The sequence below is a fragment of the Falco rusticolus genome, chromosome 6 (genome assembly GCF_015220075.1).
Source record: "Falco rusticolus isolate bFalRus1 chromosome 6, bFalRus1.pri, whole genome shotgun sequence".
NCBI lineage: Eukaryota > Metazoa > Chordata > Aves > Falconiformes > Falconidae > Falco > Falco rusticolus.
The window spans coordinates 2,934,183-2,949,004 of NC_051192.1; the positions used below are offsets into that span (position 1 = coordinate 2,934,183).

At 49.0% G+C, this 14,822-nt stretch overlaps 1 protein-coding gene across 5 annotated transcripts in view; it reads left to right on the forward strand.

Annotated features, from left to right (window-relative positions):
- Positions 1 to 14,822, forward strand: part of MEIS1 (Meis homeobox 1) — a 110,252-nt gene that overhangs the window by 7,220 nt on the left and 88,210 nt on the right. For 4 of the 5 annotated variants that reach the window (XM_037392058.1, XM_037392055.1, XM_037392057.1 and 1 more), the window contains exon 6: positions 478 to 624. The exons of the other annotated variant lie outside the window; for it this stretch is intronic. In XM_037392058.1, coding sequence (XP_037247955.1) covers positions 478 to 624 — 147 coding nt within the window. The remainder of the gene's footprint in view (positions 1 to 477; positions 625 to 14,822) is intronic. 5 annotated transcript variants of the gene reach the window in all.

The window sequence follows — 14,822 nt, forward strand, 5'->3', positions numbered from 1 at the left end:
GATTTTTTTTTTTTTTTAATCCTTTTTTTTTCTGTCCTTATACCCCTTTGGAAAGGGTTTATGATGAAATAACTGGATGAAATTAAATAGTTTACCTTAAATGTCACCCATGCAGGTCACCTCTCTAATGGCCACAGCTCCGGGAGCAGATGAATTTAACACGGGTGTTGAATATGTTGTAGCCTGTGAATCATCTTGTCACTGTCAATTTTCTGGGATATCTCTATTTTGCGAGAAAAGAAAGTTATTCCTAATTCTGGATGCGTCTAGAGGTCTCAGGGGGATAATTGCAGTGTGTTTCCCCTGTTTAGGACTTTTGATGTCACAGGGGTGAAGGGGGGAGACTGGTTGCACTTGTCAATTTTACTTATGTATTCCTGATTATATTTTCTTCCTTCCCCCCCTTTTTTTTTCTCTTTTTCCTCCTTTTTCTCTTTTTTCCTTTTTTTTTTTTTTTTAACCTCTGTCATAATGTAGGTACACGAATTATGTGACAATTTCTGCCACCGGTATATTAGCTGTTTGAAAGGAAAAATGCCTATCGATTTGGTCATAGACGATAGAGAGGGCGGATCAAAATCGGACAGTGAAGACATAACAAGATCAGCAAATCTAACAGATCAGGTATGATCTCGCCAACGCCGCACACGCTGAAATTTGTATGCAGATCGCTTGCTGGGTCACTACGCCTCCTTTTATTATTTGCATATGATTAAGTCCCTTTTAGATAAATTTCCATCGAAATGAAAAATTTTGAATAATGTGGCTATTATTGCTTCATTAAGGCTTGCTCCCATATTCGACCTGGCGAGATGAGCTTGTAAAAGCATCGCCTGCAAACTCGACCTGTTTCTTGTCGCTTTTAATTTTTGTCTTTATTTTATTTACCCTTTACAATAATAGAAGTGGTATCCGTGAGTCGCTGGCTTCTTGGTGGCTTAGGAAGGGAAGGGCTGGAGCCGTTTACCAAAATAAGAATAAAATCCGAGATAGGTGGTCCGGGGAAGACAGAGAGGGTTTGAAATCTAGCAAATACTGGCTATTTTCTTGCCGTCTCTACGGTTCATTAGTCCGTCTTGTCAGTTTTCCTTGGCCGAACGCTTTTAGACTTCAGTGAACATTGCTTTGTGCACGCCTGCCTGCTGCAAACGCGCCCATTTTATTTTACTTAATGGGGGGGGGGGGGGGAGAGAAAAAAACGGAGAAAATAAAACGGGACCCAGGTTTTAAATTATTTTCCTTGATCTTTCAAATTTTCAGCCCCTCTCTTTAAAAAATAAAATAATATCCGAAGCCCCGAAGTGAGCCAGCAAAGCCTTGCGTGGCTTTGACGGCGTCCAGGTTTTCTCTGGGATGGTTGAAACCTTTCACGCCGGCTGTAGCCGATGTGGGAAGTAGGGATGACTTGGGAAAGCTGGCTGGATGACCTGGGAAAGCTGGCTGTCCCCTCTCCCTCCCCTCCTCCTGCCCCTGTCCCCTCCACTGGCCTTAGCCTGGGATTCTTGCCTTTTAATGGGAGCGTTTGGGGCTAATTCAGGAGGTGCCCAGAGCTAAATTAAGCTCTTAGATGATGGAAGTGGCTGAGATTTGGCTTTTTTGTTTGGTGGGGTTTTTTTCTTCTTCTTTTTTTTTTTTTTTTTTTTTTTTTGCCCTCTGAGTTGGGTAAAACTGCGGGGTTTCCCGGTCGGTTTGCTTTCAGTCGAGGGGCAGCAGCGCTTTGGCTACGAGAGAGGGGACCCTGAGTGCACACGAATGCACAGAGAGAAAATAAATCCCCGGCTAAAAACCCCAAGTTATTTCTTCCTTATGATCAGCTTCGTAAATACAGTCTTAGGAGTAATCAGCTCCCGACTCTGGAGGTTTCCTTTTGTTCAAGCAAGGCGCAGTCAAGCAGACAGGAGTTTCCTCAGCCGCTTTGCCATTATCACCAGCTCTGTCAGCCAGGAGTTATTTTATAGATTACGGACATAAAGGTGCGTTGCATTGCAGCGTGGGCAGGATCTGAAATGTTTTTTCCTATCTGCCAGAGGCTATCTGGTTGCTGGTAGCGCCGTGAAAGGGGGAGGCAGGCTTGAAGGAAGGCACGAACTTCTGAGAAGGGGTTTATCTGCACATGTGTAGGGGGATTTTCCCCCTAATTTTGCTGCGAAGGGGAAAAGCTTGGCAGGGCGGGCGGAGGGCGGCGCGGCGGGGAGGATGCTCTGGGTCCCGGGGAGGATGCTCTGGGTCCGGGGGAGGATGCGTGGGGGGCTGGGGAAGATGCGATGCGTCCCAGGGAAGATGCTCGGGGTGCCCGCGAAGGATGCTCGGGGTCCCGGGGAAGATGCTGCAGGGGACCGGCGGCCCCGCGCGGCGCCTTAAAGCGAGGGGAGCCCTACAGCGAGGGTCCAGCTGAGGGAAGCTCGGCTCGCTGCTGTTGAATAAAAATTGTAATCCAACAAGTCTAACTAGAAAATGGGTTTCTAAAAGCTCTGGAGTGCTGGGTACATAAAGCTATTTGAGCAAATTACAAGAACCGCTCAGGGGCACGAATGAAATCAACACTTTAATTGCCTCCAAAATGAAGATTTATACCCCATTTTCCCAACGAATCATTATTTTATTAAAGTGAAAGCTAAAGAAATGAGGCTATAGTTTTGGAGTTGTCGGCGAGAGGGGGTCGTGTCGTCGTGTCGTCCGTCCCCCCCCCCGCCCCCCTTTTCGCCAGGAGCGCGGGCACTGCGCGCCCGGCGCCGGCCCCTCTCCCGCTGCGCGGGGCGGCCGCGCAGCGCCGCGGGGCTCAGCGCCGGTACCTTCGGCTTGCAGGCAGGGGGATGCGCAGCCCCGCCGCCGCACCCGCGGAGCTGCGCGGGGAGCGCCCCTTTTCTTTCCCCGGCGCAAGGGAAAAAGCGCAAAAAGGCGCTTCCCCTCCCCCCCCTCCCCCCCCCCAGTGGGTCAAACCCACGGAAGGCAGGGAAAGGGGGCCGCGGAGGTTGCGCGGGGGGTTTACCGGGGGATGCGCGGCCGCCCGCACCCGCGGTAAGCTCTGGTGCCAAGCCCGGCCCCGGCGAGGCCGGCGGTATCAGGGCCCTAATGGTTAAATAATAAGGTGTTGAGTGCTTGTCGCCGGGGCGGCTAATTAGGATGTCGCTGCGCAGTGCGCGTTTATGGCTGCGCGGCCCTGGGCAGCGCGGGCGCGCAGGGCGGGGGGGAGGGGGGCGGCGCGCTGCCCCCCACCTGCCCACGGGCTTGCTTTGGAGAGTAGTAACAGAGTAAGTATGTAAAAGCTTTTATTATGGATTTAATTACATTTTCTTATATTGTGGCAGTAAAGGTTACCGTTAACGGGGTGGTGGGGTTTTTTTTGTCGGTATTTTTGTTGTTGTTGTTGTTTTTTTAATTTATTGGTTTCCCCTTATTTATTCTTTCCTTCTAGGCCCCTCAATGGCAGTGCCTTTAAGTCCCCCGGTTAATGGAAAGCAATGACACTAATGCTAGATTTTGCAAAGTAAAGCCCCATAACACTAACCATTGTTCAGTGATTTAACTAGCTCAGTGGCAATAGGTCACTAAAATAGCATCCTTCTCCCACGGGCGCGACCCTGCTGCCTGCGGGGGGACCTGCAGGGTCCTTGTTTACCACTGCGGCTCCACAAGTCCAAGGCAGGACTTTGGGATTTTTCCTAGGGATAATTGAACTCCAGATCAACCAGGCCCCGGGACTTTTAAAAACTCTAGCTGAAGGATTGCACCCATCCTCAAAGTTTCAAAATAAACCTTTTTTAATCATTAGCCTTTCAAACATTTGCATGTTTAAATTTTCAAATGTTTGTCGGAGCCGGAAAGATTTAAAACACAGCTGTTGTGTGATGCGGCTGGGAAAACTCCCTCCGATTAAAAAAACCCAAACAAAACAACCAACCCTAAAGTCTGTCTGTAGTCAAATAGCAGAAATTCACCTTCTTAGGTGATCCTAAACTGTGACCGTGGGGCTGTTTTTCTTGAAGCTGCATCACCTTGGCACCCAGGTGCTCTGGTCCGAACTGTAAAATTCCCCTCCGAGAGTGTGTCCACAGAAAGCCTTTGGAAAGTCCTTCAAGGAAAACATGGGATAAAGTAGCCACCACATCCAAATGCCATACATTAGCAGCAGAAGAGAGATCTTATAGGGACAAACCAGTATTTTCTTACGGAACATAAACTTGTTGAGCAAATCCACAGTTGTATTACTTGACAAAAATTATAATTTAATAATGCAGAAGCCAATTACACGTGCAGAAACTTTTCAAGGCAAATAGGCAAAGAGCCAAATTCCTATAGGGACTCGGAGGGAAATGATCAAAAAATGAACATGAAATAAGACTTCCTGTAAGAAGGTCCATAATTCAACATTATTTGACTCCACTGTCAGGGAAATTGTTGAAGGATAGTAAACTGATACTAGAGTCTCAGTCATTTTTGTTACAGTCTTAAATGTTTGCAACTGTGGCGTTTTAGATGGCCCTTCTTGGGTGATAGTATATCATATATATATATGTATATAATAAAGCAACACTTCTGTTTATGTTGCAATAGATTTTTTTTTAAATGCGTGCAGTTGCAGAGTTTCTCTAAACAAAATGCGGATAGACGGCAGCTTTTTTTAAAATGGAAAAATTGCTTCAGATGTATCTTGTGGAAAGGAAGGATCGTAAACTAGAATGCAATATATAGCATATCGGGGGGTGGGTGGGTGGGTTGTTTAGGGCATCAACCAGTTATGACTCGACTTAACTTTCCCAAATACTTCGAATATGTTAGCTATACCTTGTGGCCAATACAGACATAATGCCTTCAGGGGGAAAAAAATGACTGAGAAATACTGTTTTACTTGGGGACCTCTCTGCAGGTATTTTGAAACCATGTATGGTTTTAAGGGGGGGGGGTGTGCGCCGAATATTGCTGCCTTCAGTATGTGAACTCCCATATTGGAGGAACAGACATCAAAATAATAGATGCAGTGCAGAGGTGCGGAGTAGAATTCATTTCTGGCTAATAAAAGTTACAGCAAAGTAGGACTCGGCGGAGGACCGATAAAATAACATTTAAAAGACTCAAAATTTAATTTTCTTCAACTGACTTTATGCCACTTTGAGCCAGTGAATTCTTTTTTGTTTGTTTTCGGGTGATTGGTTTGGTTTGGTTTGGTTTGGTTTGGTGGGGTTTTTGTGCTGTGATGTTTGCGTGAAGTTACCATGCCTGAGTCTGGCAGACTATTTAACATGAAGATAGAATACGTTAATTTATATTCCCAACTCGTTATCGTCCAAAACGCTGTGGGCTGAAATCGTATTAGCGAAATAAGGTTTTCTTTGCTCTCCATTTCTTGAAGCAAGTAAATACATTGTTAAGTAGATACGAGATTGAATGTATTTTCTTTAATTTATGATTTCAATTCAAGAATCTTTGCTGCTTTTGTTGTTTTGGGTTTTTTTGAATCATTCAGGAGCCCACATGTAGCTCTCCGCACAGTTGGCTGTAGTATGTGTGGCCTCGCTGAAGTTATGCGCCCAGGCCCAGCTCTCGTGTAAAGTTTTTCAACCCAAAGTTGTCTTTCGTTGCAAAGGATCATTTAATTCCCTCGTTTCTCACATTCTTTTCAATACAAACCTGACAGAGCTGAGTTTAAACCCCACGTAACCCTGGAACTCATCCTAAACATTTGCGAGCGTCTCTCAAGGTGCTCCCGTGAGCGGGAGCCCGCGGCGTCCCTCTCTTATTTTGGGGCAAGTTGGACGTTTGCGAGGAAGTTGTGAAAAAATGAGTTTTGCCTTAGGTTTAACCTTTATGACTGAAGGTTTGAGTCTGCCCTGGCTGCTCGTCCGCGGGTAGCAATAAAGGTAACGGGCTCAGCGGGCGGAGGGGTTACTGCAGCCCGCAGTGGGCAATGTTAGCACTTCAAAAAATCAGATTATATCGTGCTCAATCAAAGTGAGTAAGCGTAGGTTGTGCTGATAAATACTGCTTTAAAAAGCGGCGAAAATCCGGCACAGCTTCTTCAAATTAGGGAATCTTTGTTTTGTTTTGTTTTGCATTTCTGCATTTGGGGTTTTTTGGTCACATGAGCTTACAGTTAGGAGCTATCTTGTGTAATCTAAACAAATTTAAGAAAATAAGGAGGAGCGTTGTTTCTGGTCATGAAAATTTTGGAAGGTTTCTGGTCTTGTTTCCTGGTGGGGGTGGTGTGGGAGAAGGAGCGAGCAGGGTGCACTGCGCTGTCACCTCATGTCCTCGGCGCGTTACCTCCCTCTCCAGATGAGGAGCAGGCTTTGACTCACCCAGCAAATCGGGAAATTAGTGTTTATATTTGGTGTTTTGTTTTTTGGTTTGTTTTTTTTTTTTTTTTTCCCCTGCAGTCACAGCAATATTTGGAGAGAGTAACTCTTAACAGAGCGTGCATTTTGTGTTTTGCCTTGTTGGAGTGTATTTTCCACCCCTGATTAACGGCCCTGTATCTCACCCACCACTGATGTTCTGTAACACGACTGAGAGACAGCTTGCTGCCAGTTGGTTCAGCTCTTCTTTGGCATGCTTAGGGTGGTTGCTTTTTCCCTTTTACTGCCTTCAAAAGGGGAAAGAAAAAAAAAAAAAAGAGACGTAACCCAGCCTTGGAGCATAGGTGAGAGCAGAATCCCTGCAGGCCAGTGTCCCCAGGGCTCCTTTTTTTAATTTAGGCAAGATCCCTGGAAAGCTTCAGCCCCTCAGTGGTGGTGGTGGGGGTCTGGTCTCTGTTAGCGAGGGGGCTGCTGGCACAGGGGATCCCCGCTCCTCGCTGGTTGCTGCCATCGCAGCTCCGTTCCTTTATTTTCGGGTGTGTGTATTCAGGGGGTGAAGAGCGATGCGGAGATTTCAGGGACGGGGTCATTGAGCGAAGGCAATCGCGCAGGTGGTGAACGAGCTCTGGGGGCCATTGGATTTTGGAAAAGGGGCTTTGAGGTTCATTGGTAGATGTCTGGGCAAATGTTGAAAATGCAAATTAAAAAAATAAAATCAGAGTTTGTCCTGGAAGCAAAGGGCCTGTTTGCAATTAAAAAAAAAGAGAGAGAGAGATTAAGTTATGACGCAGAGACTGCCATTTCCTTGCTAACTCACAGGGCGCGGGCGAGATAGGATGGAAAGAAAGGGATTTTCATCCAGTTTTGGCCATTCTTTTGCCAGTGGCAGGACAGGCTGCAGAGAGTCATGGTGGCTTCTGGTTTTGCAAGTGGCTTCTTATTTTGCAAGTGTCTTCAAAGCCAGGCCAGGTGCCCCACTGAAGAAATGTTGTCCCCCCCCATGTTGTGTGTCGTCCCCCCCCCCTCGGAGGGTGTATGTTAGTCATCCATGAGTTTTGGGGATCAATAAAGGGATAACTGTGAAAGGCAATGGCCCGTAACGCGTGGGGAGTGAGATGGGTTGATCTAATGGTTCCCGCCTGGCCTCAAAACTCGATGAATCTCTGGGTTTGTCCACACAAGGACACTCAGGAGAGGTAAGACAAATTGATTGGGTGTAAAATTAAAGTGCATTAGTTAAAGTGCATTGCACTATTGTGTGGATGCTCTCATTCAGAAGTAAAGTGGCCTTAGTTCACTTTAGCCTAATCCCCTCTGGAGTAGGCCACTTTTCTTTTGAATGAGAACATCCACGTTAACTTTTAGTTAATTCGTCTTTCCCGAGCGTCCTGGCGGCCTCGTGCCCGCCGCTCTGGAGAGGTCCGGCCGGCCGCGGGCTCCCCGCCAGCTTTAGGTAAGCTGTTCATTAGGCATATTCATCTCCGCAGCAGCACTTAACCACTTGGGTGTTCGTCATTGCCCCAACCGGGGCTCCGCGCCTTCCCCTCGCTCCGGCCCCTCCGGAGTGATACTGTTTTAATGCTGCCTGGGAAAAAAATTGGCGAGCTTTATGGTGCCAGGGAGCTGGGGAGGGATTCGGCTGAGGTGGTGCGAACAAGGGCTCAGCTGGGGTAGGAGGCAGGGGAGAGCTGCTGGCACCCCATTCCGGGGGGGCTGCAGTTTGGGCATTGCGTTTATTGCCCGGGTGAATACAGCGTTAGGCTCCCCCCGGTATCTGTCCTCCTCCTGGTAACCGGAGCGCTTTATTTTGCACTGTCCGGATGCGCTCCCGACATCGGTAGTTTCTTCCACATCCACCGATAAGCAGGTTTTTAAAGACGGCGAGGAGATCTAAATTAACTCTTGCCAGCTGATATTTCCAGCCATAAAACTGAGATTGCAAATTAACTTGTGGGATTAAGATGTTTACCTGGTGAAAAAAATAATGGTGGGGCAGTTTTGGAAGCTGTTTTGCCTTCTTGCTTGAAGTTCACCGAGCTGGGGTTTTCGTTAGAGGTATTTTCCGATGCCTTCTAGAGCTTATAAGTAACCTATTTATTTACTTTTTACTGGCTAAACCATGTGTGCAAATGCTGCGTGGTGTCACAGGCTTGCCGTTGCCCCTTCCATTCATAATAAAATTTACAAGGCTTCTTGCATTAGTAAGCGATTTGCTGTTGGAGCCTTTCCTAGAAATACAGAATGCTATTTCACCAAGGTATTGTCTTTCCTCTTCAGTCAGGGCCGAGGTGAGCTATTTTCTCAAGGACTCTCCAGGCATCTGTGTGATATTCCCGCTTGGGCAGATAATCTCCAAAACTGTATTACTTACTCCTCCATCCTGAAGGGCCATTGCAGTAAATTAAAATTCTCTTATTAGCATCACCTGGCTTTGATTTTGGCCAGCTAATTTTGTTTGCAGCTTTGCTTTATTATTATTATTATTATTATTATTGTTATTATTATTATTATTATTAAATATAAAGCAAATATGTACCCAGACCCTCTTTGCTGAAATAAACCAGCCAACAATAAGTGGAGTAATTCTTCAATTGCTTAAAAGAACTGCCTGTTTTAGCTTCAGAAATACTGACCAAGAGTAAAGCAACAGCTGATGCCATCACAGGCAGTGTACTGTATTCAAACAGCTGTACAAAATGAAAAGCCGCGGTATTAATCCTGCCATTCACAGTTTATTTAAGTTTTTCAAACTTCTCTCGTATGGGCATGGCATCAATACCTAATTATGTCTCCATTAGGGTTACTGGGCCCTTAATACAGAAAATTATTGTATTTAAAATTTGGAAAGCTGCATTGATGTAATCTAAGATTCTTGCACCTGGCACACATTCAGGGAAGGCAAACTTTACCTTGTAATTTTCTTTTCATTCATTTGGTCTTTAGGTTTTGGTCTGGTTTTGTTTTTGCTGAGGTCGGATTGTCGCTGGTGTTTTTAACGCTGGCTTTAAATAGCTCCATTTAAGGCAGCGTAGCTCTCGGGAGGAGAGAGGAAGAGCAGATTAAAAACTCGGTGGCTTTGTCCGTCCTGTTTGTCGGGGTGCAGGGCTGCGGCCGTCTGCAAATAGAAATGGTAGAAGCGAATGTCTGGAGCCTGTCACACAAGGAGTTTTGCCTCGTCGATGTTTTACCCTGCGCCAAGCCATTTTTTCGTGCCAGCGCAAGCTGTGGTTTATCCGTGGATGTGAAAGTCTTGACCCCTCGCTTGGTTGTCCAGTGCTACCTGATGGGGTGGGGTGGGGTGTGCAGAGATGTCTCCAGTTTCAAGTGGGATGTCACCTGCTTGCCAATGCTCGGCAGCCACCTGAGGCATGTGCTCTCACCGGCACGGTGACTGCCTGCCGAGGCTTGGCTTAATCTGATGAGCTAAGTATTAACCGAGGCCAGCCCCTTGCTAGAAACCCTTCTGGGAGGACACGGGCACTGCGGACTCAGTAGGTGGCACTTTGGTTTTAGGCTTGAGCCAGTGTAGGGGACCCCTCTGCTCCTTGGGGTGTAGGCAGGGGGATGTGCTGTGCCACGGTGGCCTTGGCCACCGAGCTTCTCCGCTCAGCCCGGTGCCACGGAGCTGCCTTGCGTGAGTAGAGTTGGCCAGATTTTGTGATGAGGGAGTGTCCCTGCGGCTTGTGATTTATAAAATTTCCCGTGCGTGCTGTTGTGCAGCGTTAGGGGGGAGCACCTCTGCTGCACCCCGGCCGCGGCTGTGCTTGGTGACGGCTACAGCCGTGCCACTGCCACGTCGTTTGAAGTCACAGCTTGGCTCTCTCCTTTGCTTGTGTTCACGTGGGCTTTTTGGGCAGTGCTCAATGCATGCGGGGCCTCCGGCAGCTGGGTGATTGCCGCTGGGAATCACCATGGTGGGATGGGGATGGGGATGGGGAGAAAAGCCTTTCCAAGCAGCCAAGTGAGTCGGTGGCAGGCAGCTTCCCGGCGCTGCCCACTCTTTGCAGGGATGCTCAGGAAAAGGTGCTTGGTGTTTGCACGGATGCTCGGGAAGAGATGCCTGGAGCACGCTGCCCATGTACAGCAGAGGCAGCATGGCCACTGTGCTCGAGCCCTCCCCTCCTTTGCCCCTCTCTGCCCGGCAGATTTTGCAGCTGCGTTACCCCTGGAGGCTCCGGGCCCTCCTCCCTGTTGCACAAACCAGCTTTACTAGCACGGCTTCCACCTACTAGGGGAGCGCCGCTCTGCTTTCTCTGTGTCCGTGAGGCCCGTGGCAGTGCTTTGTGGCACGGCTTTGTACAGCAAGTGTGGTATGTACGGATGTGTCTTGCTACGTTCGTATAACCCTGGTGAGGGATGGCTTTTTGATTGCTCTTTTTCCTTAAAGCCAGAGCGAGGGCACACGCATGACTAGTACGCGCAGGGAGGGTTTGTTTTGTTCTGAAATGCGCGTGTGCGTGTGTCGAGCCGGGGTTTGCTCCGCGGTGACAAGTGTCTGAGATCCCTGGGGTGAGCAGTGGCACAGCGATGTTGGAGGGGCAAGGGTGGGGAGCTGCTCTGCCGCCGGCACAGGAAGGAGGGGAGTGGGGTGGGGAGGTGGATGCTCTTCCCAGGTCTGTTGCTGCGATTTTGGGGCGAGGTGTTTAGCTGCTCATGAGCTGAGATTTTCTCCTTCTCCCTTACCGTCAGGTAGGGTTGATGCCTCAGTTTGTGCGTCTCATAGCGGCAGCAGGGTGCAGGAGATTTATAAGACGTGATAGGCTAAAGAAATTAATTAGTTCACTCTGTGGATAGTTTAAAGAAAATAGTGTAAAGAAGGCAAACCGCTTCTGTTCAGGGTCATGGGGGAAGCACTGAGCTGAATCGAAAGGCTGATGGTGAATGTTGCTTTTGGTGGCTTAAGTGCTTTGGTTTTGGCCCCCTCTGCTATCTTCCGCGTAATTACTGCTTTTAACATGTTTTTAAAGGAGGGAGGGGATCAGCTTCAACGCTGGATGGAGTAAGTAGCAGTGCCACCAGCAACTTCTGCAGAAGGAGCTGGGCTGTGGGGTTGACTGCAGGCGTTTTGGTGGCCGCTCTGTCCACCCTGAGTTCTGCCCATCCCAAAGGCAGGGGGCCACGTGGGGCCACGCTGTGAGCCTTATGCTACTGCGGGCCCCATTGGCCACTCCAAAACCTCCCTGGGAGACACAGCGAGGCCACACAGATGTCACAGCCCAACTTTTTCGGGTGACTTTGGCAGCCAGCCACGCTTCCGAGCCATCCCTCAATGAGCGGGTGGAAGCGCTGGGGAGCCACGGCCACCTCAGCCTGGTGACCACCCCTGGAGCTCGCCATCCTCCGGCTCCCGCAGCCCGGGCTCGGTGTCTCTTGTGGCCAGTGGCTCGCGGGCGTGTGGCTCACAGAGCCAGGCCACTCGGCCACCGCCGCCTCGCTGCAGATTGGGCTTGTTGTGAAACGGTAGAACGTGGAGGAGCTGATCTGCGGAAGGGTTTGGCCATGAGCGTTGGAAAATGTGAATCACGGGGATTCCAGTTTTAAGCCTTCTGGAGATAACGGGCAGCACGTACCAGAGTGCGTGACTTGCAGAGAGCCTTAAAAAACAAGGCGGCGCCCGCGAGATTAAGCAAACGTTTTATAATCAGGAACACATTTTATACCCAGCACAGCCTTTGCAGGTATCTCATCCATTCAGATGGAAAGGTGTAGCTGGAGCGAAGCTAATTATACCGCAATTTAATTTTGGTGTTGAACAACACTGCAAGGCGAGCAGGCTCTTGAATCCTGCTAACAATGCGCCGTAATCAAAATACACTGACTCCGAATGGCGTCTGTTGTCAGTTAGCTAAAAAGACCATTTGATAGTTGTGACATACGCTTGGCGGTTTTGCTCGTGATGAAGCCGAGATGAAGTATGGCTCTTGCAGAGCGAGGGCTGTACTTGTGCCTTCCCTCCCCAAGAAGCCCTGGCTGGGCCAATGGGATGCTGGAAGTCAGAGCCCGCGTTTAAGTGCATGCAAAAAAATTCCCAGTGGATGCCCCAAGGGGTTAATTTTGACTTCCCCAAAACCGCCCCCAAAAATCGTGCGGGGAACGCTTAGGGATGTGGGTTTTGCTGTAAGTGAACCCCCGCCGCCTGCCTGAGCCCAGGTGTTCAGGTGGAGTGCGGATCTCTCCGTGACACCGAGTCTCGTCGAGGGAGTGTGTGGGAGATGTCGAGGGCTCCTTCTTGCCCCAAATGTGCCAGGGCAGGTCAGGTTCAGGGTCTGGGCCAGCCATCTGACAGCCTGCACCGCCTCAGCCAGAGCCGGGCATCTGGCACATCCCCTTCGAAATGACTTTGAACATGTAAACACAATAAAAAGGAAGGGATGGCAGACGCTCATTTTCTGGGCTAAGTGGTGAGGCATTTTTCCTGTTTACACCTTTGGAGGAATCATTGCATGAAATATTGAACAGGAAACTCTTATTTGTCTCTAAAGGCCTTTTTCCTGGTCTAGAAAGAAAGATGCAGAAAATACTCCGGTCCTATTAAATCCAGGAGGAGCCAAGGAGGACCAACACACCTCAGAGCCTTGCCCGCCAGCCTGCGGGAGGTAGCGGTGTCATCTGGGGCCAACTTTGTGCATGTTTCTGCATGGTACCAGACTTAAAAAAACCCAAATCTATGCCGAGTACTGATTTTATCTACCCTGACAGTGAAGCTGTATTTCCTTGTGTGGAGAAAGGGATGGGGATTAATGCTATCTAGCGATACGGCTCTTATCAAAGGGAGGAGACAGGTTTACAATGCAGGGTTGCTCTAAATAGAAAGTACTAGGCAATGTTTGTTGTGTGGGAGACAAAAACCCTGCATCACCGTCAGCTGGCTGGGTGAACCTGGCTGGGCAGGCGGTGTTTACTGTTGAGCTGAGGAAAAAAAAAAAAAAAAAAAAAAGGCAAAACAAAACCCAAGAGGAATGGAATAAGGTCAATCAAATGTAAGGCACGCTGTGATTGAGACCGCTGCTGCTCAGGCTTTGTGGGCATCCATCACGGCTACCACGTGCAGCAACCACCAACGCAAGAAGCAAACCCTGGGTCTAACTGCCCCCAGTAAGTTTGCTTTTGTTATTGCCAGAGGTGGTGTTGGGTGGCTCAGGGGTCCCCTGTCAGAGAGAAAGTCCGGCTGCCCAGGCGGTCCCCCCCGAGGGACTTTGGCGGTGGCTCCCCACGTGCAGGAGGTTTGATTCAGCATGCCCAGGAGGTGGTGGGACCGTGCTTCTGGCAGAGCGCAGGCCAGGCTGGGGGGCTCTGTACGTGTGAACACGCAACATATACACACACACACACACACACACAAGCGCGCGCGCGCACACGTTTTCTTTGAAATTTTTGCCTCTGCAGAACTGATGGGGCTTTGGTGTCTCCTGGAAGAGAAGAGCTGTGGGTTTTCTCTCCCTTCTTCTCTTTACATCCCACTCAGTCTGATGATCTCCATTTCATTCTTTTTTTCTTTTTTTTTTTTTTGTGTGGTTTATGCTTGCTGCTTCTAATTATTCTTTTCCCTTTGGAAAGCGCTATCACCTTGTCCTTTTGCACTTGTTTTCTGTCCCATTCATCCTGTTTAGGACTCTCAAGCCCTTTCCTCTCCTCTCCCTGCTCTACCCTCTTCTCCCCCGAGCTCTGAGGGTACGGAAGGGCTCGGACAGCCCTGCGGTGTCAGGGATACCCGTCTGGGTATGCAGCCGGTGTCGTGCTGCCCGGGGTTAGCTCCTTTTCTGCACCTGGGCAGGTTCAGCAGTGAGTTGTGCTAGCAGGCTCACGGAGAGCACTGACGTTGTTGGGTGGACGTTGGCTCGGTGATGGGCTTTGCACTGTGCAGTGTTAGTGGTGCCTCTGGTCCCATCAGGTGAATTCCTGGCCTTGTGTAAATCAGTGGCAAAAGTCATGTTTATTTCCAGTTTCCCATCCTCTGTGGTGTTCGTGTCGGTACCCACTCTCCTTTCCTTTTGTCTGTTTGTCTCGGAAACTGTCCTGTTGCATGCAGAAAGGCGGCTTACATCTTATTTTTCCTTATGTGACTGCAAAGAGTCAGAGGAGAGTCTTACCCTCATTTGAAGTAAGGGGAAACTAAAGATAGAAAGCTTACGACTTTTCTGGGGCTGGGAAGGGAATCCAGGTCAGAGCTGAGAGAATTTCTTTTGCTTTTTAGTGCGATGGGCCATGCTGCCTGGAACGCTGCAAAGGTTTCCATCTGTGCACGAGTTGCCTTCGCTGCGCCGCTCACTTGCCAGTGGAGTTACCGCGACCTTATTTCTGGGGGCTCGGGTACCACTTTTCCATACGAACCTGATGTTTGCACCTTTGTTTGTTGTTCTTCTAAACCCGATTTGCCTCTGAATCGAAGTTGCGTGAAGCAGGTGATGGAAGAGTTATTTGTGCTAAAAAGCATCTATTTTGCAGTGTTGCGAGGTTCCTGCGTGCATTATTTTTTTGGACCCCCTTGGTTTTGGTTGTGTTGTGCCCGACGGCTGTCTGCAGCCCCAG